Source organism: Lytechinus variegatus, chromosome 10 (genome assembly GCF_018143015.1).
Source record: "Lytechinus variegatus isolate NC3 chromosome 10, Lvar_3.0, whole genome shotgun sequence".
Classification (NCBI taxonomy): domain Eukaryota; kingdom Metazoa; phylum Echinodermata; class Echinoidea; order Temnopleuroida; family Toxopneustidae; genus Lytechinus; species Lytechinus variegatus.
This window is the reverse complement of record NC_054749.1, coordinates 26,879,573-26,906,167: the sequence shown is the minus strand read 5'-3', so window position 1 is coordinate 26,906,167 and position 26,595 is coordinate 26,879,573. Positions and strand designations below refer to the sequence as shown.

The following is a 26,595-nucleotide window of genomic DNA, read 5'->3' as shown; positions in this document are numbered from 1 at the left end:
GTAATCATGATATGTACCTTTCTCGCTAAACAATACGAGCGCAAAGCGCGAGCAGATCCATCAAGAGTATACACATCTCACCATAGTCATCCAATGCCAGTGCCAAGCGCTGGTTGATTTTGTTAGAATTACATCTAAACACAAAAGATGCAGAAGTAATCATGATGAACATACGCATCTCACTACAATAAAATAATAGTGAAGTCGGTATTTTTTTTCACCCTTCTGGAGGTAGCGAATCTGTAAGCAGTGCTTACCACGAGTGTGTAGTGACATATAACAATAAACACATTATACATAAACAAAACAAACTATCCAAAACAAAGTACATTACATAACAAGGGAAAAAGAAAAATAAATCGTCCAACCAATCAACCCACAACTGACAGTAGGCCTACTAAGCAAATTCTCAATGTAGGGACTGGATGTAAGTTTTTACTTAAGTTTTGTCTCACAGAAATTCAAAATGGTGCATTTCTGATGTCTTTGGTTAGATTGCTCCACCTTTTCGGACCTGTTTAAATAAGGGATATTGATAAGAACGCATCCTGTGTCTTGGGGGTCCGAGACGATCTTGGCGAATGAATTAATGAAGAGGTAAGGAGCGTGTATAGTACTTAGATGACAAATTTCGTATTAAAGGAATCTTTCAGCAATCACTTTGTTTCCTTTTTTATCGAACTGGGCCTGTAGAGTTGTTTGGGGCTGGGCTGGGTGTGGTCCCGGTGTGGTCATCATTGAGTTTTAGGCATAGCATTTTCCCCTCCGTATATACAGTACTCCGGGATGCTTATACATTTTCCTATTCGCTTTTCCTCTTTAAAAATCATTCTAGATATTTCCGTCTCATATCTTTTTTCAATGCTGTTTTTATTTCTTTACTCGTAGATTTACATAAATATGAATTCAAATTAAGCAAGTAAATAAGTTTAAAACTAAAATGCATTATTTAATTTTGTATTTTAAAGTGCATATGCGTCAAAGTATTTAAATCCATCATAAAAGTTTAGAGATAAATAAAATAAAAAAATATCAACAGCAGGAAATAGTCTAATCATTGTCCGCAGATGACTGCCCTCACTCTCCCTGTGTTAGACAACACGGAAGTATTATTGGAAAAAGGATACCGGTCCCTCACTTGCTGAATCGCCGGACGTTCTGGCGCTGGATCGCCGAAGCAATTGGCTGGTTTCGGACTCTGGCTAGCACTGCATGCTCTTCACAGCACTCTCAAGTCAGGAGTTGTGTCTGACATCGAGAACCGGTACGAGACGAGGCCTTTAAAATTTTGTGACATTTATATATCTAGATTGTAAGTAGACCTACCAATTGATTTCCCTCTTGTATTTCACTTTGTCTCCTTTGGTAAGGTACGATGAAATTTACGTGTTTTTGTGTTTTTATTTTATTTGTCTCCGGATCTCCACCGCTCGCGCTCGTCGCCTCCCGCTCTCTGGCCCTGCATTATGAATTTGGCATGCCTATGAATTTCAGGGCAGTATCAGGAACCATGCACATGAAATATTATTTTCAAGAGGCAAAGTCAAAGAAAGCTGAAATTCAATATATGGTGAATTGAATTTTAACTTTTCTTGCATCTTCATATTTTTAGGATGTTCTTGGAGTGTGTGTTACTTATGTGCTGCATGATATTAATGCCAGGGATTTACGTTTAGTTTCACTTTCTTTCTTTAGTTCAGGAATCTGACTTTTGTCTAATTTGTCGGGACAGGAGATGTTGGCACAGTGCTAACTGCTAATGTAATAAAAGTAATGCAGTTTCAAACCGGCCGATTACTAACATACCTCGCCACCAGTAACTGTTCACAAATGTCGTAGCGATTCCCTCAATAACATTTCAAGTTCAATATGCTCACCGATTTTCTGTCCGAATTCTCAGACATAGCTTTGTCCTATTTTAATTTGGACTGAAGTTGACAACCAAAATCATGCGAACATGCTGCGGCATACAAACGGGTGAGCAGCCTCAGGCCAGGCAAATCTTTTGGTTGCTAACTTCAGTGTAAAATGCATTAATTTCCATTTTTTTAGAGGTTCTTGATGACTTTGTTATGTTTTGGGGGGGGGAGGTGAGTGTGTGTGGCATGATTTGTCTATTGATTGATATGCTATTATAATAAAAACTATCTTCAATTTTCTGAGAAAATGACATTTCATTGATTTTTACTATACAAAATGTAAGAAAGTTGCTCACATTTATGTTGTCACAAATCAAATAATTAAAATATTATTAACTTGTTTTTATTCTTTGATGGATTTTCCTTACACCTTGACCAATAGTTTTTATTATTTTTCCTGCATTTTTTATTTCAAAGGTCTTGTCCCTTAAATACTTCATCTACCATTACTCAAAATGTGTATTTTTTTAAAATAAAAAGTCCCTGGCTTTTGACAGGCTAACTAAAGCCGCTAAGCCTTTATACCCATAGGCTCAAGTCAATAGAGTACTGAAGTGTGATGTCATCAATTATTTGTTTTTGCATGTTCAGCATGTTAGATACCATATTTCGGTAGAGCATGACAAAATACTCCTACAGTTCAAATTTGGTGAATATGGTGTTAGTCCATGGGGGCCCCAAGATATGAACTAATGATACATGTGTTCAGGGCCGGATTCAGGATTTTCTGGGGGGAGGGCACATTTTCTGATAAAAAAATTGACAAGCAAAAAAGAAATAAGTTTTAAACCAAAATTTAAGGACATTTCATCCACAAAAAAGGTTGACAAGCATAACAAAAACAAAAAAAACAAAAAGTAGTCTTCACTTTCAAAAGGGGAGGGTAGCATTTTTACATTACAAATTTTGATTGGCCTGATTCAAAATTTTATGAACCAGGCTTATGGGGCTAAATATGAGGTCATATTTTGAGCCCCAGGTCCAAAGGTGACTGATTTACTACTTAAGAGCTCTAGCAATGCCCTCATGTCATAAAACTGAAATGAAAATCACATTTTAAATCTAAAAATATGGCCCTTGGAAACAGGGATGCTTCATTTATTAGTGAAAAGCTTTTGCATTTTTTTTTCGCTTGTCAATTTTTTCTTGACAAAAAGCACTTTTATTCTGGAGTGAAAACTTTAAAAATTCCTTTTTTTTGGGGGGGAGGGGGTGGTTTGTGTTTTGGCTTGTCAAATTTAAAACCAGCACCAGTCTTAGAAATATTTTCTAAGCCCCTGTATTAATGTAAACCTCTAAAAATGAAAAAAAAAAAATATGATAATACTTGCACACTTAACTCTGTGTATTCTATCACAATGATAATGTTGTAGAGGAAATTATAATGTGGAGAGTGGAGAAAACATTTAAAGTGAGTGTCCTTGTTTCATTCAAATATTGGCACCTAAATCATGTGCATTGTCCGGGATCTGACGTAATAAAGGGGTTGCCATCAAACGATTAAGGTCAGAACTCATTGGGTCAAATGGTGTCGAGCGGTAACCGACCAGTCGCGGCCCTCTGGTTGCTCAGAATAGTCAAATGATCTTACAACGAATTCAAGATCGGCTGGGCAATTAAAGATAGGCCAGTGGCTAGTGGGAGACCACCCGGTAATCGGTGGGTCGTCAGCCGATCACTGCTCAGACGCCAAATAGTAAAGTTCCCCCAATTTCACCCAGATGTGGGCTTGAGTAATGGGTAATCGACAGGGCACTGCTCAGCCACCGATAAGTCTTTTCAGCCTGCTCGACTCTTAAAAAAATCAATGGGGATGCCTAAATTCCAGCAGCCCCCGAGCAGCCTACAGATCGGTTGGTCGCCGGCTTGACACTCTGAGTTGTGAATGAAGCCTTAACAAGTATAGATTGATTTGCTTTACTGGTAGTTAGAATTGAATTCTCACTTTATTTATCATTTTTTATCGCAAATATTTTCAGTAAAATCCCCTATTAGATGAAAGCAACATCTTTCTCTGATTCATTATTTATGCATTGCTGAGAAAAGTGTTTAGGGTCCCATAGCACAAAAAGCTTAGCGATTAATCGTCCACTTGATATTCATGAATAATGTTCTATGATAATTGCTAAGCTTTGTGTTACGGGTCTCAGATGTTGGAACATCGGTTGATACACTCATTTCTGATGATTGGCTTCATTTAATTTCATAAAAGATTTGCAGTAATAGGAGCCATTGAAATAAGGTGATACAAACAGCTATGAATTGATAGATCAGACAGATGATAAAATCTTTTCCTTTTGACCTGTGAGTTATTGGGTCTTAGGTCTGTGTGGGTGGGTGTGATGTTATTTTTACCTTGGATGAATATTCAGTATTTCTAAAGCATAAGTTCCCTATCCTTAAATATTTTTGCTCTCATCCTGTTGACTATTATGAATTCTGTAAAGTTTAATAAGTTTGTACAGGGATCACCTAATTCCAGTAGATTGCGCATGTAGGCAGTGGTCTTTTAAAACACCTTGATACCATCATTTGAATTGTGCATTTCAAGTTACTCTATTTTGCATTCACATGCTCAAACTGCATCATCCAAGTACATGTACTTGTAACTCAACTGATCATTCGAACGACTCAAAATGCGAGCGTGTGAAACCCCTCTTAAGTCCATTTTGTACCAGTCTTGGCATGTGGAAATATCATGCTGTTTTAACAGCTTGTAGCAGAGCGACCTGTAGAAGTATGTGGATGAAAGAGAAATAGTACATGAAGAAACCTGTATGGCTCCTTGTATTGCTGTATATAAAGTCCTATAAAAACTGTTACATGGTTATTGTGGTCTAAATAACCTAGGCTCATACACATTTACGCCACTAGCCTAGGTACAATATGATTTATGTATAATTTTCTTTCTAAGAAGGCACTGCTCATTTTACATGCGGTGTTCAAGAATGAAAAAAAAACACTGAAAGTAATTGTAAAAGATCTTTATTTCTGTCATACACATATTTAAGCATGCCATTAGCTGAAAACTAGCTACACACATGTACATGTAAGAGACTTGCCAGCGGCTAAAGCTCATTTTAGCCTATGAGCGATTAAAAGCTAGCTTTATGTAACATGTTTATAGAAATTGTGCTCATGAAAAGATCACAATTGATTATTTCTCTGCATGCCTATTCCAAGCTTATAAATTCAGCTTTTTCTTTAATAGCTAGACTTTCTACATGTAGCCAGTGCTGGCTAGACCCTATTTCAATGTAGTCAAAGGCTACTCGCTAGCCTGAAAGTTTTGTGAGGGCCTAAACTCTGAAGTTACATACATGTATATCACGCTGGAATATCCAAACAAATGTACATTTAATACATGTATTATTCAGCCCGTGGAGCAGGATCCTATTACTACCAACCTGCACAGCTACATGCTTGTTAAACCTATTATGTACTGTACATGTATGTAACCTTCTAACAGAGGATATAATGCTTTCAGGAAGTATTCTGGGACCTTCAAGGAAGTGAACGGTTTACAAGACAATTGTATAAGAGCACAGATAGCATGTAGTAATTGGATTTATACACTGACTACACATATGAAATAGATACACATGTGTCAGTCTATTACTGTAGTCTGCATACCGCACATTGGAGACGGTCATATGGTTATCCCATTTACTCCTTTTGTGAAAAATATTTCATGCAGGAGGAAATGTAATATACAGTGCAATCCCACAAAAAAGGAAACCCGTTTTCGGAGATAGATTACACAATATATGTTTTTACTATGAATTTGATACTCATGGCAAGAGTGGAATCTCACCGCTAATTCAAAACCAACGTACAGCATAGTAAATCGTTGATGCATGGCAGATTATTAACAATACATGTACATACTGAGGCATATCAAAAATGATTTGCGCAGAAACTCACATGTGAATCTGAATCCTTTCTCATTTCAGGGATAAGTGAGAGAATCTCAGCAAAGAATACAAAAGATATGCTAATGAGCCAATCATTGAATAAGCACGTTCGTCGTATCACGAACTAATCTTGTCCAATATTTCTATGCAACTTGGTTTTGACATTAGAATTTCAAACTCGTTTTGCTCATTAATGCGTGAAGTGTTTATCACATTGTAGGTATCAAAATAAAGAGGAATAATTGAATTATATTATTAGATTATGTAAATTGAATATAATTTTTTTTGATTTGAAGAAAAAATACATGGGAATCCTGATTACCTTTTTTGTGGGACACACTGTACAAGTAAACCAATTTACCTGTACATATTTTTAATGAAACCAGGGCATACATGTAGCTTCTTCTTTTTTTTTAAGAATAAGGGGTTGTGCATGATTATTTATTTAATTACAGCAACAACAAAAAATGTGTAAGATTGGAGAACTGTGAATTTCTCATCTGATACACATATATTTGTGAATGTATTTGTATTGATTCCAAAGTTGCAAAGCAGAATTATGCATAGTTTAATACCATCTTCAATCCTCACTATTTCTCAGCCAGCAAGTTGCTCCACCCATTATACATGTAACAGGTGCACTGAGGTATGAGTAATTTGTGACAATTCTACATTGTAACAACTTCATTAAAAAAAAACAAAGATATGTTGTTGCCAAAAATTGTAATTTATTCTTGTAGCATTGATCAAAGCTGTAACAGAAGTGCCTTGCAGAATGCCTCTTGATATTAAACCGCTTTTAAGCATGATTCATCCATGAGTCATCGTTGCTTCTTATTATGAATTGATGTTCTACTCATGTTCTTGTCTTTTTAATGGGCAAGTACTGAACAGACTGCTGGATCATGTTATTTGGGTGCTCCAGCACTGCTGGTGTACATTGTAGCAATTATAATTTAACAATTAAAGAATAATTTGTGGAAACTGAGAAAGGTTGATTTTTTTTTAATTGCAAAGAACAGTACTTGTGATAATTTCGAGTTACATGTAATAAAATGACTTTGGAATATTCCAGACACTGCAGTACATGTACATAGGTGCTGATAAAGAACTGTTTGGTAGATATCAAAAGGGATTACAATTTGTCTCCATTTGAGCATGATTTCATTGTTATAGATCTCACCCCATTCTCTCTCCTTGTGTACGTCTAAATTGGGTTTGCAATATAGCCTGATCAATCTAATTTATAACCTACTTTTAATAAAACCATGTGACCAGATGCAGTCAACCATTTAAAGGGGATGACCTGATCACAAAAGCTACATATGTACAAAAAATATGCTCAAAATATCTGGATACTTCTGCACAATTGTGTTTCGCAGTCGCACTCCCTCAATGAGCAAAAATATTGATTGGGGTCGTATTTTAGGAATTTGTATAAAAACCAATATGAGGAAAATGTGTTTGCTATAAATGCTAGTGACTAAGTAGTTAGAAATTTCATAAACTTGATTTCTCTCCTTTATAGTTACATACATGTAGTATCTGTTTTGCAATGCTTTCTCTCGGGGTCTCTGGTTCTCCTTCATGCATCAAGGATCTTTTTTATAAACCTATCTATTAAGCAAAGATGTGAAATGTAACACTGCTTGTCCCCTTCTCTTGTCAATAGGCAGGAAAAAAAAAATACATGGGTGCTGGGGATGATTTGTTCCCCGAAATGCTCAAAAGAGCCCTGGAAACTTAAAAAAGAGAGAGTAGTGGAAATTCCTATTCATGGCAATGTAAAAACTTATCCAGTGTTGAAGATTTAGTCAGTAAGTTGTAAAAAGAAGCCCCCGAAAATTGAAAAAATAATGATTTTTTTTTTGCCTCTCTATAGGTTTTAAATTATATTAGCAAGAAAATGGCCGAAGAAGGTGAAACAGAGCAGATCCAGGCTGTCGACGACAATGATGAGCCAGATATCACCCCTGGTTACAAACCACCTGCACAAAAGACCCTTGATGAGATCACGCAATTAGATCAAGATGATGAAAGTTTGAACAAGTACAAAAAAGCACTTCTTGCTGGTGCTGAAAATGTAGAGGGTAAGTTTCTATATAATAATAATAAAAATAATAATAATGACGATAATAATGATAGTGATAATGATTATGATGATAATAAATAATACTAGTTATGAATTTGATTAGGATTATTGTTATTATTATTGTTTTATTATCATTATCATATTATTATTATCATTATCATCATCATTGTCATTATTTGTAAATTATTATAATTTAATAATTATTAATTTGACAGATATTGTGCCAAATCCACTCTGTAGAGTGCTCATTGTGCTTTTCAAGAAATTAGGAAATGAAGGAGAATTGAACAGAAATATTTAGGTTTTTTTTTAAGGTTTCTGGAGTTGAATTTTTTGTAATTCTATTCAGGATGGCTGTTCTATAACTTAGAGGATGATTGGACAAATAAACTTTCCCCTCAGATTTTTAGCTCATCCGGCCGAAGGGATAAATGAGCTTTATGCCGTGGCGTGGCGTCCGTTGTCTGTCGTCTATCCACAATTTCAAAATGCTACTTCTTTGCCATTTCAAGTCTGATTTCAATTCTGTTTGCTTTATATGATAGCACTAGGATTTTGAATTTTGAAATTTATTAAATATGCTAATTTATGCACATTTTTCAAAATTCACCAAAAATGCTTCTTTATTTGTTGACCGATTTTGATTTTTTGCTTCCATCTGGTAGAGCTTCATGAGGTTCACCAATTTCTACACAGAATTTTGACCAGAACAATTTTTATGCTAATTTATGCAAAATTCATGCAAATTTATGCTTCTTTATTTGTTGACTGATTTTTTTCTTCCATCTGATAGAGCTTCATGAGGTTCACCAAACTTCTACACAGAATTTTGAAATTTTGACTAGAACAATTTTTATGCTAATTTATGCAAAATTAATTTATTCATCTTTTTAAAAATTCACAAAAATGTTTTTTCTTCTTGAATTGTTGACCGATTTTGATTTTTTTTTCTTCCATCTGGTAGAACTTCATGAGGTTCACCATACTTCTACACAGAATTTTGAAATTTTCAGTAGAAAATTATTTATGCTAATTTATGTGCTATTTATTCAGATATCACAGAAAATGTCTCTTCATTATTTGTTGACCGATTTAAATTTTTTCTTCCATATCTGGTAGAGCTGCATGAGATTCACCAAACTTGTACTCAAAATTTTGTTTGGAAAATCATTTGAGCTAATTTATGCAAAATTTATTCAATAATCACAAAAAATGCTTTTTCTTCTTCATTTGTTTATCAATTTCAATTTTATTTGCTTTATATGGTAGCTCGAGGTGGTGATACAAAATTTAGAAATTCATTAAATATGCTTATTCATATATTTTCAAAACTCATAAGAATTACTTATTTATTTGTTGATTGATTTTGATTATTTTTGTTCCATCTGAGAGCTATATGAGGTTCACCAATATTCTACACAGAGTTAAGATATTTTGACTAGAAAGTAATTTGTTTAATTTATATGAAATTTATTCAAAGATCACAATAAATGCTTAGAAACTACGTCATTTCTTCATCAATTTCAATTCTTTGGCAAGGCGTTAATCCACACTTTGCCACTCTCGACCAAGGTGCTAAATGGGTACCCGGTAGGATGCGAAAGATATTGTACATGTATGTTTGATTTTGCCAGCACCATAATGTGGCTGCGATGAATGTAAGGAATGCTCCCCTGGGAGTGGAAATTGTGCACTTTTCGTGCTTGATTGAAATGAATCCAATGACCGGGGTAATAATATGCTGTAACGCGCTTTGGACCATTATAAAAATTGGCTATTATTATTATTATTATTAGTCCAGGATAGGCCCCATAGAAACTTGACCAAACCTTGTTTTTTTATATATACAATATTTTTTGATGGTTTCTTGTCAATTCGAGGGTGCTGATTACGAATCTGGATGATGCCACTCGTGTAACCTTGAGCATTTTCCGCAAATTGACAAAATCCAATATGGCCGCCAAAATATACAAATTACCCATAAAATCCTAAAATTGTCCGCACATTGGCTATGAAATGCATGGAAGCGTGTGGCAGGAGTAAAATACACTCTGAAAAAATAATTTTTGACAAAATATTTATTTTCTGATATTCAAAATGGCCGCCATATTCCATTGTATACTCTATTATGTACAATATGAATAGGGAAAACTAATTTTTACAAAAATGAGCACTAAACCGCAAAAAATCGCGATATATGAACGAAGTAATATTATGCAAATCATCATTACTAAGGAGATACATCATTTATTATGTCATAAATGGGAACATTTCTGCATTTTGATGTCTAAAATGGCCGCCACTGGCCCAAACAGTATTGCGTACAATGGTAATGGGGGCCAAAAAATTCACGAGAGTGATCACTAAAATGCATATTATTAAGATTAAACGAGTGGAATAGTGACTAAAAACATAATTATTAACGAAATATATTATTAATATGCCATGTATGTGATGAATGTTGTATTTAGATATTCAAAATGGCTGCCAAAGGCCCTAAAAGCATTATCCACAATGAGAAAGTGGGGCAAAGAAATCACAAGAGTGATCACTAAAATGCATATTATATGTGATAAATTCATGGGATACTGTTTAAAAACGTATTTTCTAAGGAAATACATCATTCAGGTTCAAAGTTTGTGTTAAATACTGTATTTTTACTTTCAAAATGGCCGCCAGAGACATTAACAGTCTTATGCACAATGCAAAGTGGGAAACCAATATTCACAAGAGTGAGCACCATAAATGCAGATATTAGAGATCTATGAGTAAAATATTGTCTGAAAGCATAATTTCTATTAAGAGATATCATTTACTATGCCAGATAGGTGATAGATACTGTGATTGGAAAGTCAAAATGGCCGCTACAGGCCCAAACAGTATTGCGTACAATGGTAATGGGGGCCAAAAAATTCACAAGAGTGATCACTAAAATGCATATTATTAAGATTAAACGAGTGGAATAGTGACTAAAAACATAATTATTAACGAAATATATTATTAATATGCCATGTATGTGATGAATGTTGTATTTAGATATTCAAAATGGCTGCCAAAGGCCCTCAAAGCATTATCCACAATGAGAAAGTGGGGCAAAGAAATCACAAGAGTGATCACTAAAATGCATATTATATGTGATAAATTCATGGGATACTGTTTAAAAACGTATTTTCTAACAAAATACATCATTCAGGTTCAAAGTTTGTGTTAAATACTGTTTTTCTACTTTCAAAATGGCCGCCAGAGACATTAACAGTCTTATGCACAATGCAAAGTGGGAAACCAATATTCACAAGAGTGAGCACCATAAATGCAGATATTAGAGATCTATGAGTAAAATATTGTATGAAAGCATAATTTCTATTAAGAGATATCATTTACTATGCCGGATAGGTGATAGATACTGTTATTGGAAAGTCAAAATGGCCGCTACAGGCCCTACGATATTATACACAATGTGAATGGGAACAAATTATTTCAGCATAATTTGGCTTTGCTTGGCCAATTGGGGATGTACAGTGTATGAGTGAAATATCGTCTGAAAACATGATTTATAACAAAATATATGATATCTTATGTAATTTATGTGATGAATGCTGTATTTTGACATTCAAAATGGCCGCCATAATCCCTATATTTATCATGTACAATGCGAATGGAGAAACTAATTTTCACAAGAGTGAGAATCATGAAATGCATATGACTGTGATATACGAGTAAAAATATTGTCTTAAACATGATTTCTAACTAAATACATCACATATTGGTTGTGGAGGTTATGAATGCTGTACTTTGAAATCCAAAATGGCTGCAATAGGTCCTAAAAGTATTATGTACATTGTAACATTAGACATATAATTTTGACAGAATTTGGCTTTGTTTGACTCTAAATATTGCCTATTATTGTGAATTCTGATGCAAGGGTGAAATATTGTCTAACACCATGGTTTCTAACGAGATATATCATAATGTTGTGTATTTAAGGTGATAAACACTGCATTTTTAAATTGAAAATTGTCAACATAAGCCCTTATCGTATAATATACAATTTTAGTGTAGACAAATAATGTTCACAAAAAGGGCATATGGCAGCCATTTTGTATGTTGAAATACAGTATTTATCACATAAATTACATAAGAGATGATATATTTTGTCATAAATCATGTTTTCAGACGATATTTCACTCATACATCACCATTTGGCCAAGCAAAGCCAAATTCTGATGAAATAATTTGTTCCCATTCACATTGTGCATAATATCTTAAGGGCCTGTAGCGGCCATTTTGATTTTCCAATAACAGTTTTTATCACCTAACTGGCAGAATAAATGATATCTCTTAATAGAAATCATGCTTTCAATATTTTACTCATAGATCACTAATATCTGCATTTATGGTGCTCACTCTTGTGAATATTGGTTTCCCACTTTGCATTGTGCATAAGACTGTTAATGTCTCTGGCGGCCATTTTGAAAGTAAAAATACAGTATTTAACACAAACTTTGAACCTGAATGATGTATTTTGTTAGAAAATACGTTTTTAAACAGTATCCCATGAATTTATCACATATAATATGCATTTTAGTGATCACTCTTGTGATTTCTTTGCCCCACTTTCTCATTGTGGATAATGCTTTGAGGGCCTTTGGCAGCCATTTTGAATATCTAAATACAACATTCATCACATACATGGCATATTAATAATATATTTCGTTAATAATTATGTTTTTAGTCACTATTCCACTCGTTTAATCTTAATAATATGCATTTTAGTGATCACTCTTGTGAATTTTTTGGCCCCCATTACCATTGTACGTAATACTGTTTGGGCCAGTGGCGGCCATTTTAGATATCAAAATACAGAAATATTCCCATTTATGATATAATAAATGGTATATCTCTTTGGTAATAATGATTTGCATATATCACTTCGTTCATACATCGCGATTTCTTGGCGGTTTAGTGCTCACTTTTATGAAAGCTAGTTTTCCATATTCATATCGTACATAATAGAGTATACAATGGACTATGGCGGCCATTTTAAATATGAGGAAAATAAATATTTTGTCAAAAATTGTTTTTTCAGGGAGTATCTCACTCCTGCCACACAATTTCATGCATTTCGTAGCTAATGTGCGGACAATTTTAGGATTTTTATGGGTAATTTGCATATTTTGGCGGCCATATTGGATTTTGCCAATTTGCGGAAAATGCTCAAGGTTACACGAGTGGCATCATTCAGATTCGTAATCAGCACCCTCGAATTGACAAGAAACCATCAAGAAATATTGTATATATAAAAAAACAAGGTTACGCCTCTTCTATCCTGGACTATATTGACATTACTGGCCTTCCTTAGTTGTGGTTGATCGGATTAATTGCAACTCTTTGTAAGACGGGGCCCTGGATTTAGAGAAACGTAACTGTAAGGATCTTAAAGGGTGTACCTTTTAATTAATGAAATGAGGTACATGTACTGTGGAGAAGAAACATGCATACAGTGGAAAGTTAATGTTCAGCAAAATTACTGGAGCCAATGTAAGGATTTCAAAATAGGTGTAATGTGATGGCGTCACAGAGAATGGATGTACATGTAAGAGACGGCTTGTATCATCACATCAGTTTGTTGCGTCGCATCCGGCAATCACAAATCCTGACCATTCGAGTTAAAAGCCCCCTAAATTCATGAAAGGTCGGGTCCAGTTTACCTGACATTTCGAGAAAAGGGTGCCCGAGGCTTGGTTTTCGAAAGGTGGATGGATTTGGATTTACATGATTCGATGGAGGTACGGTGGGTGGATTCAGAATGGGTAGATTGTAGATTATGAAAGGTGAGATGGATGGATGGATGGACGGATAAATGATTGGTTGAAGAATGAATAAAATTTAATGTATTACTAGAATGCATTTTTTGAATTCTTACATGTATACATGAATTTGACTGCAAGGTATCTTTTCAACAAAATCAACATGAAAATTGTTTTAAAAATACTTTTCATTATCATTGAAAGAAGTATATTGAAATGAGGTGTACTGCAACTGAATTACAGTATGTATACCGTAAGTATCTGGATCCATTCATTGCAGTCAAAACTTACTTATGCCTTTCATCAGAGCAAAGAATACCCCCAAAGTTTGCCAATGTGCAAAAAAAGTAGCCCTGGAAAATAATGCGATTATTTTTTCCCCAATTGATACTAATACACCAAGGGCGTTAGCCTGGGGAGTTAGTAGAACTTACATGTACATGCATGAGGGACTTTTGGATTATTGCATTATTTGCATATATGTACTTTATATATGTATGTGTAATTTTTCTAATTCCCAAAGAATATGATGTGTATTATTATTATAATTTATATGACACCTAGATAGATCTTTGTCATTTGATCATTTGATAAGGATCCATTTCACCATTTTATAACGTGTCAAATGTTTCTCCTCACTTTCAGATGATGGAGGCCCAAATGTGAAAGTAAAAGCGATGGTTTTTCAGGTCGAAGGCAGAGAGGAAATCAGACTAGATTTAACAGGTGAGCACATTGTGTGGTTATTTTAAAAGAAGAAATCCAGGTCCTGTTATATTAAAGGAAACCTTTGGAAAAAGATAACTTGTGTAAAAACAGAAAAATCAAAGAAAGATCAACAAAAGTTTGAACAAATCGGACAAATAATGAGAAAGTTATGAGCATTTGAATATTGCAATCACTAATGCTATGGAGATCCTCCCATTGACAATGTGACAAAGATGTGTGATATCACTTGTGAACAACTCTCCCGGTACTTTTGTGTATTTTCACTTAAACTGCCTCTTTTATCACATCTATCAGTAGATCATGTTTTCTTTCTATAGGAGGGCATGTACATGTAATACAAATTTTCAAAAAATATGTTATGAATAAAGAGTTTGTATCACAATAAGAAAGAGCAAAAAGAGACATTTTGTGGCTATTGAATATTCCACCAAAGGGAATTTTTTCACATGTGACATCACACATCTTTGTCGCATTGCCAATTGGAGGATCTCCATTAGTGATCACAATTTTCAAATGCTCATAACTCTCATTCTTGTCCAATTTTTCTCAAATTTTCTTTGTTCTTATTCTTTGATTTTTCTGTTTCAACACAATTCCACAGGTTTCATTCCCTTTCAATTACTTGAGCATTTATCTGCTTTCAAATGTCTCATACATGTAGTACTGCATTTAAAGTAATTGTATCCCCGAACAGAGTTCGGAGGATACTATGGATTTCGCCTCGTCGCGCCGCCGGATTTCCGATATCCTTGTGAGCACTCTATCAGCTGCATTTCTTCTCCAATCATCTTCAAATTTGGCATGAAGGTCATGTATGGTATAGGGAAGCCGCCTATCGATTTTAGTGTGGGCGGAGGCATCATTGCCATGGTAACAATAGTTTTTGTGGAAATAGTATAGATGTCCTTGTGAGCGCTCGACCAGCTGCATTTCTTCTCGATCATCTTTTAATGTGGCATGAAGATCCATTATGGTAAAGCCAAGCCGCCTATCAATTTTGGTGTGGGCAGAGACATTGTTGCCATGTTAACAAGAGTTTTTGTCTTGTCTGTCTGTCCAAACATCGTCTGTCCGTCCGTCACAAATTTTATGACACATAACTCCACAACCGTAAGTCTCTTTTCAACCAAACTTGGATGGTAGATGGACTTGAGGAACCTGCATGTTAGGCTGCAGTTGGAGGTCACATGGTAAGGTCAAAGGTCATTTTCAGGTCAACGTTAAATTTTACATGCAAGACTCTCTTATGACACCTAACTCTGCAACCGTAAGTCACTTTTCAACCAAACTTGGATGGTAGATGGATTTGGGGTACCTGCATGTTGTGCTGCAGTCGGAGGTCACATGGTTAATGTCAAAGGTCATTTTCAGGTCAACGTTAAGTTTACATGCAAGACTCTCTTATGACACCTAACTCTGCAACCGTAAGTCACTTTTCAACCAAACTTGGATGGTAGATGGATTTGGGGTACCTGCATGTTATGCTGCAGTTGGAGGTCACATGGTAAGGTCAAAGGTCATTTTCAGGTCAACGTTGAAGTTTACTTGCAAGACTCTCGCTTGGGGGATCTGCATGCTAGGGTCATTGTCGCCATGATAATTTGTCAATTTTCTGTGTGAGCTCTATATATCGCAATGACGGATGACGTGGTGGGTTCGGGGGATACATGTGCTCGGCTGCGCGAACCGCCGAGCATCTCTAGTTAAATCTAATCTTTCATGACCACAAAGAAATATACCTCGAAATATATTTTGAATCAGAATACATTTCTCTCACTATTACTGCAAGTATTGCATGATTAGTAAATTGACCCAAATTCAACCCATATGAGAGTGGAATTAATCTACTTATTGCTTTTTTACAAAATTTAAGAGTTGGATTTGCAGTGTATTTCAGATGTGACCACGACCTAGGCATACACTGCATACAGTCAATAGCTTCTTTTTTCCCCTCCCTCTCTTACTATCTCAGGAGACTTGACCAAGTTAAAGGATAAGCCTATCACAATCAAGGAAGGAATACAGTATCGACTGGCAATCATATTCAGGGTAAGCATTATTGAATTTATTTCTTCAGGTTTGCGTGTGACACAGCTAAACAGCATGTTTGGCTAAAAAAAATAATAAATGAAAAATAAAATGTTTGGATAAATTATGAATTTGGCTACATCATGGCGACAGGTAGTGTCTCGTAAGTACTCTACTGTTTGCAATATACTTAGAGGTAAAAGATAGAAGTTGCAGCAAACAATTATTTCATGAGAAAGTCTTTTAAATCTAGGCTATTTGTCACCATGTTATCGTATATCTAGATCTGGTACATTAATGTAAACTTATAGTATCTTTGTGAAATAATGAAATCTAGTTTGAAACCGATAATTCTGATGATCACTACAAAGAAAAGCATACTGTATGTTAGATAGTGTATTTATATGATATCTGAAGAATATCCAACATTTGATGGAATTCTGTGCTCATTTTGCTCATTTCTCAGCAATTGTGCATTTTATTCTAGAGTCATTTGCCACATATATTACATCCAAAAACTTGGGTGGTAACGTTTATGGATTCTGTTGGAATTCTGTTGGAATTGTTTTGAGATCGTTACCACAACTGGTATTCATCTTTAACAGGGCCCCGTAACACAAAGCTTAGTGATTAGCTGTTATCGCTAATTTGAAAGAACAATTCTGTATATGGGATCCCCACTCTGGCAAGACTATTTGAAATGCAGAATTGGAGTATGGGTTAAGGTACCATTACATTTCACGGCGCCTAACAATGTTTGTTTTTTTCCCCACTCATTCAGGTCCAGCGTGAGATTGTGCCGGGATTAAGGTACTTTTGTCAAATATACAGAAAAGGTATCAGAGGTAAGTTATTAAAAATATGACACTAATCAAAATAAATAAATAAAATTTAACACTCTGAAACAGTTGCCAAATAAAAATAAGGCATATGATTATGGGAGCAAAGGTTTATATGTATGAATAGCTTGTGGCTTGAACTTTATGACACCAAACAGCTTAAAAGTTGTGCTCGGTTGAGCATCTATCACTTTATGTAAAAGGTGTGTAAATGGTTGTGAAGGTGTCACTATTATGATACATGAAAACATATGTTCTTACACAAGGAATTGTAATATGTGTTACTTTTGGAACTTAATTTGTATTATGATATATTAGATTGAATTTGATACATTTAGATTAAAGTATTACAAAATTGATCCGAGTACCTATTTATACAATAAAACTTTTTTCCATTGGATGGATGACACCTAATATTCAAGTTTAAATGACAAGGAGTAACCGTTAATCATCGGGCTATATTATAAACCGCACTCATGAATTTAAACCACACCCCCATTTTCGGCCACCCGACGAGTTGTAAACTGGTAGTGGACTTGGTGCGTTTTCAGGCTGAGTTTGGCTCAGCTCAGACCTAGCTCTGAATTAACTGCACCCTGACTTTTGGCTTTTGCCTGCTGAAGAAAAGGTGTGGTTTATAGTCCGATACTTTGGGTAGATTTTAGATAACAATGAGATAGATTTTAGTCTTGGTGTCTTGATACACAATCTGCTGCACTCAACCCAGGCAAGGTAAATATTTACCTGCCAAAAATTGATTTCTTGAAATGCTTGTGGATTGTAAAACGCTTACCAGGCTAGAGCCATGGTAATAGTATTCAAAGTCCCTTTGGTAATGGTAATGGTTTATAGGAAAGTCATTCTCTGCCAAAGGCTGAGTTGTAGATTCTTTTACAAAACAAGTACAAGAATAGATAATAATCAGTTGTATAATGACACAATGCTTAACAAACTAAAATATACTATTTCTAAAAACAAAAGATGATACAAGATGTTTGTCATGCATTATTAAAATGAATATAGACGTCAGTTTTGTCGTATAAAAAAGGAGAATATTCATTTCCAGTTTGTACCATTTTGGAAGTGATTAGAGACACTAGATGGCAATGTGATATACGCTATTTGAGAACTAAACGTTATTAACTTGGCTGAGTGAGTGGATAAATCTTAAGACTTTGATCCACAAGGTCTGGGGTTCAAATTCCACCACAGCACTTGTGTCCTTTGAAAAGGAAGTTATCTAAATGTGCCACTCTCCATCCAGGTGTAGTAAATAGGTACCTGGTAGGAAGGAAGGAATGCCTTGAATGCTTGAGCAACTGATCAGGATAGCCATGCTAAAGCTGGGGTAATATTATGCATCACTCAGAAAACATTGTATTAAGTGCTGTATAAATATTGCTATATTGTTATCAACATTATTTGTATTGTATGTCTATTGTTCTAAAATTATGTAATAGATCATTATTCAGTAACGTGTTGTTGTTTTTTCTCTCTCCCTCTCCCTCTCTCTCTCTCTCTCTCTCTTAGTCGATAAATCAAGTTTAATGGTTGGGAGCTACGGACCAAAGAATGATCCTCATGAATACCAAACACCGGTTGAGGATGCCCCATCTGGTATGATTTCAAGAGGGCACTATACAGTCAAGAGCAAGTTCACCGATGATGACAAAACCAGCATTTTGGAGTGGGAATGGTCCTTCGATATAAAGAAGGACTGGTAGCTATGTTGAAGAGAAAACAAATACAATATTAACAGCAACAACAAAAGTTATGTTTCAAAACAAATATCAGATGGATGGAAATCTGTTAAACTCTTTTGGAGGTGCCTAATGTGAGTGTAACATGGAGGTTTTCCGAAAGTTTTTTTTTTTTTTTTTTAATAGTCCATGAATTTGTTGGCCCACTTTCTTTCATTGGCTTCAAATGGAGATCTGTTGAGTGATAACGATCCACGAAGCTTCATATATGTCGTCCATGTTCTGTTTTCGTATATACTTTGCTCTTATATCAAAGTTGCATCGTTTTTGCAATGGTGTTGCACTGGTGTACATAGAACCTCCCATTATTGCGTGTAGCATACCACCTTCTATTTAGATCTAGAATTCATGAAACCTAGATGAATTAATTGATCAAACCAAAACAATACTGGGATATGATAACCTACTTGATGAGATTGATCTTACATTAGGCACATTCCATTAACCTCCAGCTCCTGTGGTTCCTGAACAAAAAAACAAGATGCAGATTTCCACTCTTTCTTTTTTTTTTGGATCACTTTTTTGTATATCATGTACTAGTAGATGTATTGGAGATTATGCAATTAATAGATGTAGTAATTACATATAAAAGAAAGCAGCGGTCGTATGCATGTGCTGAACAATTGACCAACTGTAGTATATTTTATTTCTTCTTCTTTTGAAAGGAAACGAGTGGCTGATGTTTGCATGGATATAATCTGTTTGATCAGGTGTGAAAATTATGTATTGATGGTAAATATGAATATGAAAATATTCACATCAATGATGCCCTACAAAGTCGCACAATATTTTGTGTAAAATATTTTTAGTAAATAGTTATAGATGGATTTTTTTTTGGCTCTTTAATACATGTATTTATTAACTTTTATATGAAAAGTTTGATTTCTCAAAAGTGAATTAAGATATGGGGGTTCTGTTTTGAATATAATCTGTTACTTAATGTTAATTTTTTCATGTTTTGTCATTTATAAATTGATGACACCCTTCCTCCCATTAACTACCCTGACATTGCCAAATTCTTTATATATTTTGTTTATAACTTGGTGAAAACAGTTTTGAAAACATCCAAATGCTCCAGTCAACCAATCTTGATTTCTTTCTTTCTTCACTAAAGAACAATAACGAATTGAATATTCCCGCCACGATATTTGCTTGATGCCTTCCCGACTACAAGTGAATCTATTTTGAATGATATTGTTTATTTTTAGGTTATTATATACATAGAAAGCGATTGAAGGATGTTCGTTCATATTTTCACCTCATATAGAAATTGCTGGGATGGTGGAGGGCCCCTTTAAAATATATGCTACGAAATACAGTTCTGATATTGATATTTCATATTATCCCCTCAAAGGGTTCCACTTTCTACATGTAGATCATCTGCATATATCATCATGAAATCTTTGTTTAACCCTCTCTCAGCCAATATCATTCAGCATGATAATTGTTACTCTTTATCAATGTTTGTTTGAGTGGCTTTTTTTTACTTTTTACAATATCTCAATGTCACCACTGTCTCAATGTTTGTGTAATGAATACTTTTATTATTGATTTGTACAATTTTTATAAAAAATTTAAAAGTGATTTGAATTGTTAATGGTGTCTTCCATGTAAAACTGTCTTTTAGCATACATGGAAACTGAATCCTACATTCAGTTTGGAGGGTGAGTGCACTTAGAATGATTCTAAATGTTAATACATCTTCAGGTTTATGTTTTGCTTTATTTTTTAAGGATGTAAGTGCTGAATAGTGTTATCGATTCAAATAGTTGTTTTTACACCTGATACAGATAAAGTGAATGGATTTGTGTGTATAGTATCAAGAGCTGACATTTTATATTAACCGAAGTCGCTTCTTTATGTTGTCACGAATATTGCCTCACTGAAAATAATGTTGAAGTTAAATCATGCATACAGAAGTCATTTAGGCTGCAGTGCACACAGTGTAGCTAAAAGAGTAGCAAGGGCAGAGTACTTCTTATATAAATCAGTCTTCAAGGATTCTTATTGTGGGTAGGTTTTTTTTTTCTTTCATCTGATGAATTCCTGAATTCCTTCAGGCTTCAGTGATCACAGGATCACCCAAGTCAATGGGCGAAAGTATGGTACGTAATTTACATTCTTGCAAAGTTTCCAAGACAACTTCTTGGAGGATAACTTCTCAAGGAGCTGTTCTCTGGATTGTTATCCTCCAGGACAGCATAGTCTCAGTGCTTTTCCTTGGGGAATTTGTCATTGGACAGTATTCCTGAGGGGAGACTTGCTCTCAAGGAGCTCTCCTGTGGGTAGTTCAAGTTGTCCTCTCAGGCAACATGCTTCAGGGTCTTTTCCTTGGGGAATTTGACATTTGGTCAGGTGCCCTTGGGGGAGACCCACCCTCAAGGACATGTCCTTGTGATGGTTGTCCCCCAAGGCTGCATGTTTAGAGGACTTCTATGTTAAAATCATATCTATGGTTGTTGTCTTCATAAGGCTGTTGTCCTGTAACATCTTCCAAGTAACCATTGGTTTCAGTTTTAGAATCCATATCCATGTTCTGCTAGTCATCTGTTAAACGTTATATTAGATAAAGCCGTCATTGTTTCCAGTCTTTGTGCATTAATGATACATGTATTAGTATGCTAATGCAAACCCGCCTCGGTGACAAGTGTACAAATGTGTATGAACTTACATAGCAAGCCATCAATTGCCTTACTTTCCATCTTCTTTCATTTTGAAATTGAAATCAGACTGATGTGTGATTTTGTAAATGTTTTGAACTTTCTGTACACAAACTGTGTACAGTGTTTACAAATTGGTTACCGTGTGTATGTTTGTATTTGGGCATTTCTCAAGCAAACCTCTTTGTTCAATTTTTCCTTAGTTATGCACAATAACAATGTTTCCTCTTAAAAAACACAATCAATATACTGCAGCTCAGTTTATGTTATACATGAAATATATTGGATTTAATCCTCAAGATTTATATACATATAGTTTGCTCGGAGTTTAATCCTCAAAGGGTTTATATAGTTCACATAGGTAAAACATACGTTTTGCGGTGAAAATTGATTCATCTATGTTGATTATTCTACTATTGTGTACATATGTCTCAATGTTTTTATTCCAGATAAATCCCACTGGTTGGAAGTTGCATCTGCCATGTAATGGTTGTTTGCAACAAACATAGACATAAACATAGACGTTGCTGGTGTTGCTGCCCTTTTCATGGGGTGTTAGCTTTACCATTATTTATGGTTTTGCTATATTAAAAGCCATACAATAAAAATGGACAGATAAAGAAACAACAAGAAGGGGTTATCACTATTGAAATATCACCTATGTTTCAGAAATGCATGTTACACTTGTTACTTGATGTATGTTCATCATGTACATGAATATACATATATCTACATTGAAGATTTAAAGATAGCTTGTTTCGTTTATCTCTGAATTTGTGATATGAGTTCATTACTTTTATCTTGAGTATTTTGGTAATTACAACATTCCTTCATTTTTTTCTGGTGGTATATATTTTATCTCATACTGTTATTGATTAGTTCATGTTATATACCGTGCAAAATGACTCTAGGTCGATGTATGTGGTCAAATACATGTTCATGGAAAGTACAACTGACTACTATAATAGTGAAAACTTATACTAGCAGTTATCCATTCAACAAGAAGAAATGTGACATGCACATCCATATACATGTACAGTAGCTGCGTGCAGCTAGTGGTACCAGCCATGCTACATGGGAATCAGTATTGATTTAAACATATTTAAACAACATGATCTGACATAATTTCTCTCATAATAAAGTGGCTTGTAGTAAAAAAAATCTTAAATAGTTACTTCTTTTTTTTTGGGGGGGGGGGGGTTCACACTTAAATTTGCTCTCATTAAGGTCTAACCTAGTACTGTGCTTGGTCTTTGGTTTTAGAACTGTTGAGAGTTCAACTCTGGGCAAATAGTTTTACCTGTTCCCCTTCTGAGCAGTCATTATGTTATACTAAACCAAACTCAGATTTGTCAAAAACCATGTTCATTTCCTGGAAGTGATTTTGTTAATTTTCTACTGAATGACAATGAAAACTATAGCTCTATATATTATTATTTTCATCATTGTATAATTCAGCAATAAGCATTTAAGGAGTAGATTTTGTTTGCATTTATTGATTAATTATCGGAAGCCTATATTTTTTTGTTATTACATGTATGTTACTCATTCATGGGACAGTGTAGGGCTATGTCTTCTATTCATATAGAATATTTAGTGGTCATTTAAAAGATTGAAAACATGTATATATATTATTATTATGAATATGAAAATGAGCAGCAAACAATGCCGAATGCCACAATATTGTCCTCTATACTACAAATGTAAGTTAAGTATGTAAACGTGATTAGCATATGCTCAAAGGTTGTAATCAGATCTGGGAATGTTCCCATTAGCACTTGTTATTATAGATGTGTTTTTGTTAGTATAAGGCTGTGCGCAGCCCCTCTCACACCCATGCATGAGGTGGATGTATGCAGAGGTATTACAGATAGAAGTGATTTTTTAGTTGCATCATCAAGTGATCAGTGGGGAGAGGCTTCTCATTCAAGTAATCATGTAAACTAGGATCCATCATGGCATCATGAGTCTGTAAACTGGCCAGATAATTAAAGAAAAAAAGTTATCAGCAGTACAACAAATATTAATTGCCTTTCTCATCTTTGAATCTCCTGAGTTTATTATTGCCATGCTGCTGATGGTGATGAAGATGATGATGGTGATGATGATGATGATGGTGATGATGATGATGATGATGATGATGATGATGATGATGATGATGATGAGATGATGATGATGGTGATGATGATGATGATGATGATGATGATGGTGATGGTGATGATGATGGTGATGAGATGATGATGGTGATGATGATGGTGATGGTGATGATGATGGTGATGGTGATGATGATGGTGATGGTGATGATGATGATGATGATGATGGTGATGATGATGATGATGATGATGGTGATGATGATGATGGTGATGGTGATGATGATGATGATGGTGATGATGATGGTGATGATGATGATGGTGATGATGGTGATGATGATGATGATGATGATGATGATGATGATGGTGATGATGATGATGATGGTGATGATGATGATGATGGTGATGATGATGATGATGATGGTGGTGGTGGTGGTGATGGTGCTGGTACTGATGTTGCTGATGATCATGGTGATGATGATGATGATGGTGATGATGATGATGATGATGATGATGGTGATGATGGTGATAATGATCATGGTGGTGGTGGTGGTGGTGGTGATGGTGCTGGTACTGCTGTTGCTGATGATCATGATGAAGAAGATGATGATGATGCAGTAACATGTGCTGATGAAAGTCTTCCGGCATTGTTTTAAATCATCCTTTTGGTGGTAAATTCTTCAATACTTGCTGTAAGTATATCAGTTTTATTACTACATTCGAATGTAAATGTCCTTCAAAATGTTATGGCGTGGATGGTATGGAATCAAAACGCAATCTACTATAAATGTATTTTTACCTGAACATATTTTCGTCGGGATACCTACCAAGAGAAAATCACTTTTTGTTTTGTATCTTTTTTACTGAGGTGAAATATTAGATCATATTTATATCATGTATATATGTATTATGATTGAGCTTTCGGGGCAACTTTCTTCCACCTACTGAAAATTTGCTCGCATTTGGACATTAACTGTAGTATGGTAGTTTATAACACAACAAATTCATTATCAGAGCCATTGAAAAAAACTCCTTAGATAAATGCGTTGCTTCATGGGCGTACAGATGGACCGCTTGGGGCTCGATTTTGCCCCCCCCCCCACCCTTCCAATATTTCATGGTAAGGAACAAAACAGAATAGGAAAGAGAAGGAAAGGGATAAGGGTGAAATATATCATTTTGCAAATATGTCAAAATTTATCACAAACTGTCATAACTGAATGTTAAAGTTTTTGCTCACTCGTTCGCAACTCAATTTTATCCGATACGCCACCATAGTGAGCCCCCTGAACATTTTTTTTAATTCATTACGCCACTGCGTAGCTTCACTCAACGTCCCTCAGAGCTGTCATCCATTCTGAATCAAAGGCCTTGAAAATGAATTCGCCGGGAATTGAACCCAGGTCCCTGACATTGAACGCCAATGCCTATAACCACTATCACTTAGAGTGTGCCTTCTAGAGGCACAGAGTGGATTATTACACAGAAGAGGGTTTTATTTTTGAATATGTTGAGAATATACATGTCTAAAGGTTGGTTTTGAATGACTCTTTGACTTAATTGGCATTGCGTATAGTTGAAGAGAGTGCTTTTCTCAAAGTATAGGAGTAGTATTAGCAAAAGCTTTTTCACCAAATGAGCATTTGACTGTATAGGAGTTGTCAACAAGCCAGAGTCTCCTGAACAGGATAATATGACAAAATCTATTACAAAATGTGATTTTTTTTTTGTACTGAAAATGTTATTTTTTCTATAACATACTCTCTTTGTAGCTTCTTTTCTCTGGTCCCCTGTAACTCATGATTTGCCACTCGTCAAGATATAATCGTTGTATAGGCCTATGTATAATTTTCTGATATGCAATTGATTAAGGGAAATGCTAAAAATACTTCTTTTACCAATATATATATATATATATATATATATATATATATATATATACCTACTTCTTTTACCAATATGTATATATATATATATATATATATATACATATTGGTAAAAGAAGTAGGCCTAATTATTTCATCGAGGTCATCGAATCTCGTGTACACCCACTATCATGAATTCATCAGTCAATCCGCTGATAAAAATATTAATTTCATGATCGGGGTCATTCGCTCGAAATCATAAAAATGGTAGGTGCGAACGAAATCCATCTTTGTGAATTCGGGTCATTTTTTTTTCTCGAGGCGGGGCGGGGAGGAGAGATTATGGGCTTACTCGAACTTAGAACTGATTTGGTAGTTGTCTTGTCAATTTCTCTGTATTTATCGATTTCATTTTCTGTATTAGGCCTACATTAAGTTTTCCTAAATGTTCATTGTGCCCATTGAGTTTCATTTTCGACAGATACGTTATTAAATTATGATTATCATTATTAAATCAGATCGAAAATATTGGCATCTCTCTTTGGAGCTAGGGGGCACTATTGCTCTTGTTTTCAGACCAGATCTTTTTACTCGTCGGATCCCTTTTCAGGTACGAGGGCCTTTACAGCAAAATCATATCTGCCATAATTAGGCCTATATTCTTCCAAAATGTCCGTGTTTTTTTTCTCGGTGGCTGACGGCAATGCAAATTATCTCTATGCCAGGCTATCATCTGGGCACTTGGATGGTTCTGAACGGAGACTCCAGTCCTCTTAATTTTTTTTTTATTTATTTAGATCCAGTGTTTTTAGTACATATGATATATCCTGGGGGAAATATGGTAGGAAACTCCATGAGCAGCCTGTATAGCTTCCGATCCGATCGACGAAAC

General features: G+C 35.0%; 1 protein-coding gene across 1 annotated transcript; it reads left to right on the top strand.

The window, feature by feature from the left end:
• Window positions 1-1,206: 1,206 nt before the first annotated feature.
• Window positions 1,207-23,756, top strand: LOC121423320 (rho GDP-dissociation inhibitor 1-like). Its single transcript, XM_041618675.1, has 6 exons — window positions 1,207-1,312; window positions 7,716-7,923; window positions 14,378-14,458; window positions 16,434-16,510; window positions 17,271-17,334; window positions 18,859-23,756. The coding sequence occupies exons 2-6, from the start codon at window positions 7,740-7,742 to the stop codon at window positions 19,050-19,052; spliced, it is 600 nt and encodes a 199-aa protein (XP_041474609.1). The 5' UTR covers window positions 1,207-1,312; window positions 7,716-7,739; the 3' UTR covers window positions 19,053-23,756.
• Window positions 23,757-26,595: the final 2,839 nt, after the last annotated feature.

What these genes read in the sequence shown, in the direction of transcription:
- LOC121423320 (XM_041618675.1), top strand. Translation starts at nt 7,740, where the DNA reads ATGGCCGAAGAAGGTGAAACAGAGCAGATCCAGGCTGTCGACGACAAT. An exon ending in TGGTGCTGAAAATGTAGAGG is followed by an intron (nt 7,924 to 14,377) that starts GTAAGTTTCTAT and finishes CCTCACTTTCAG; the next exon opens with ATGATGGAGGCCCAAATGTG. An exon ending in AATCAGACTAGATTTAACAG is followed by an intron (nt 14,459 to 16,433) that starts GTGAGCACATTG and finishes TTACTATCTCAG; the next exon opens with GAGACTTGACCAAGTTAAAG.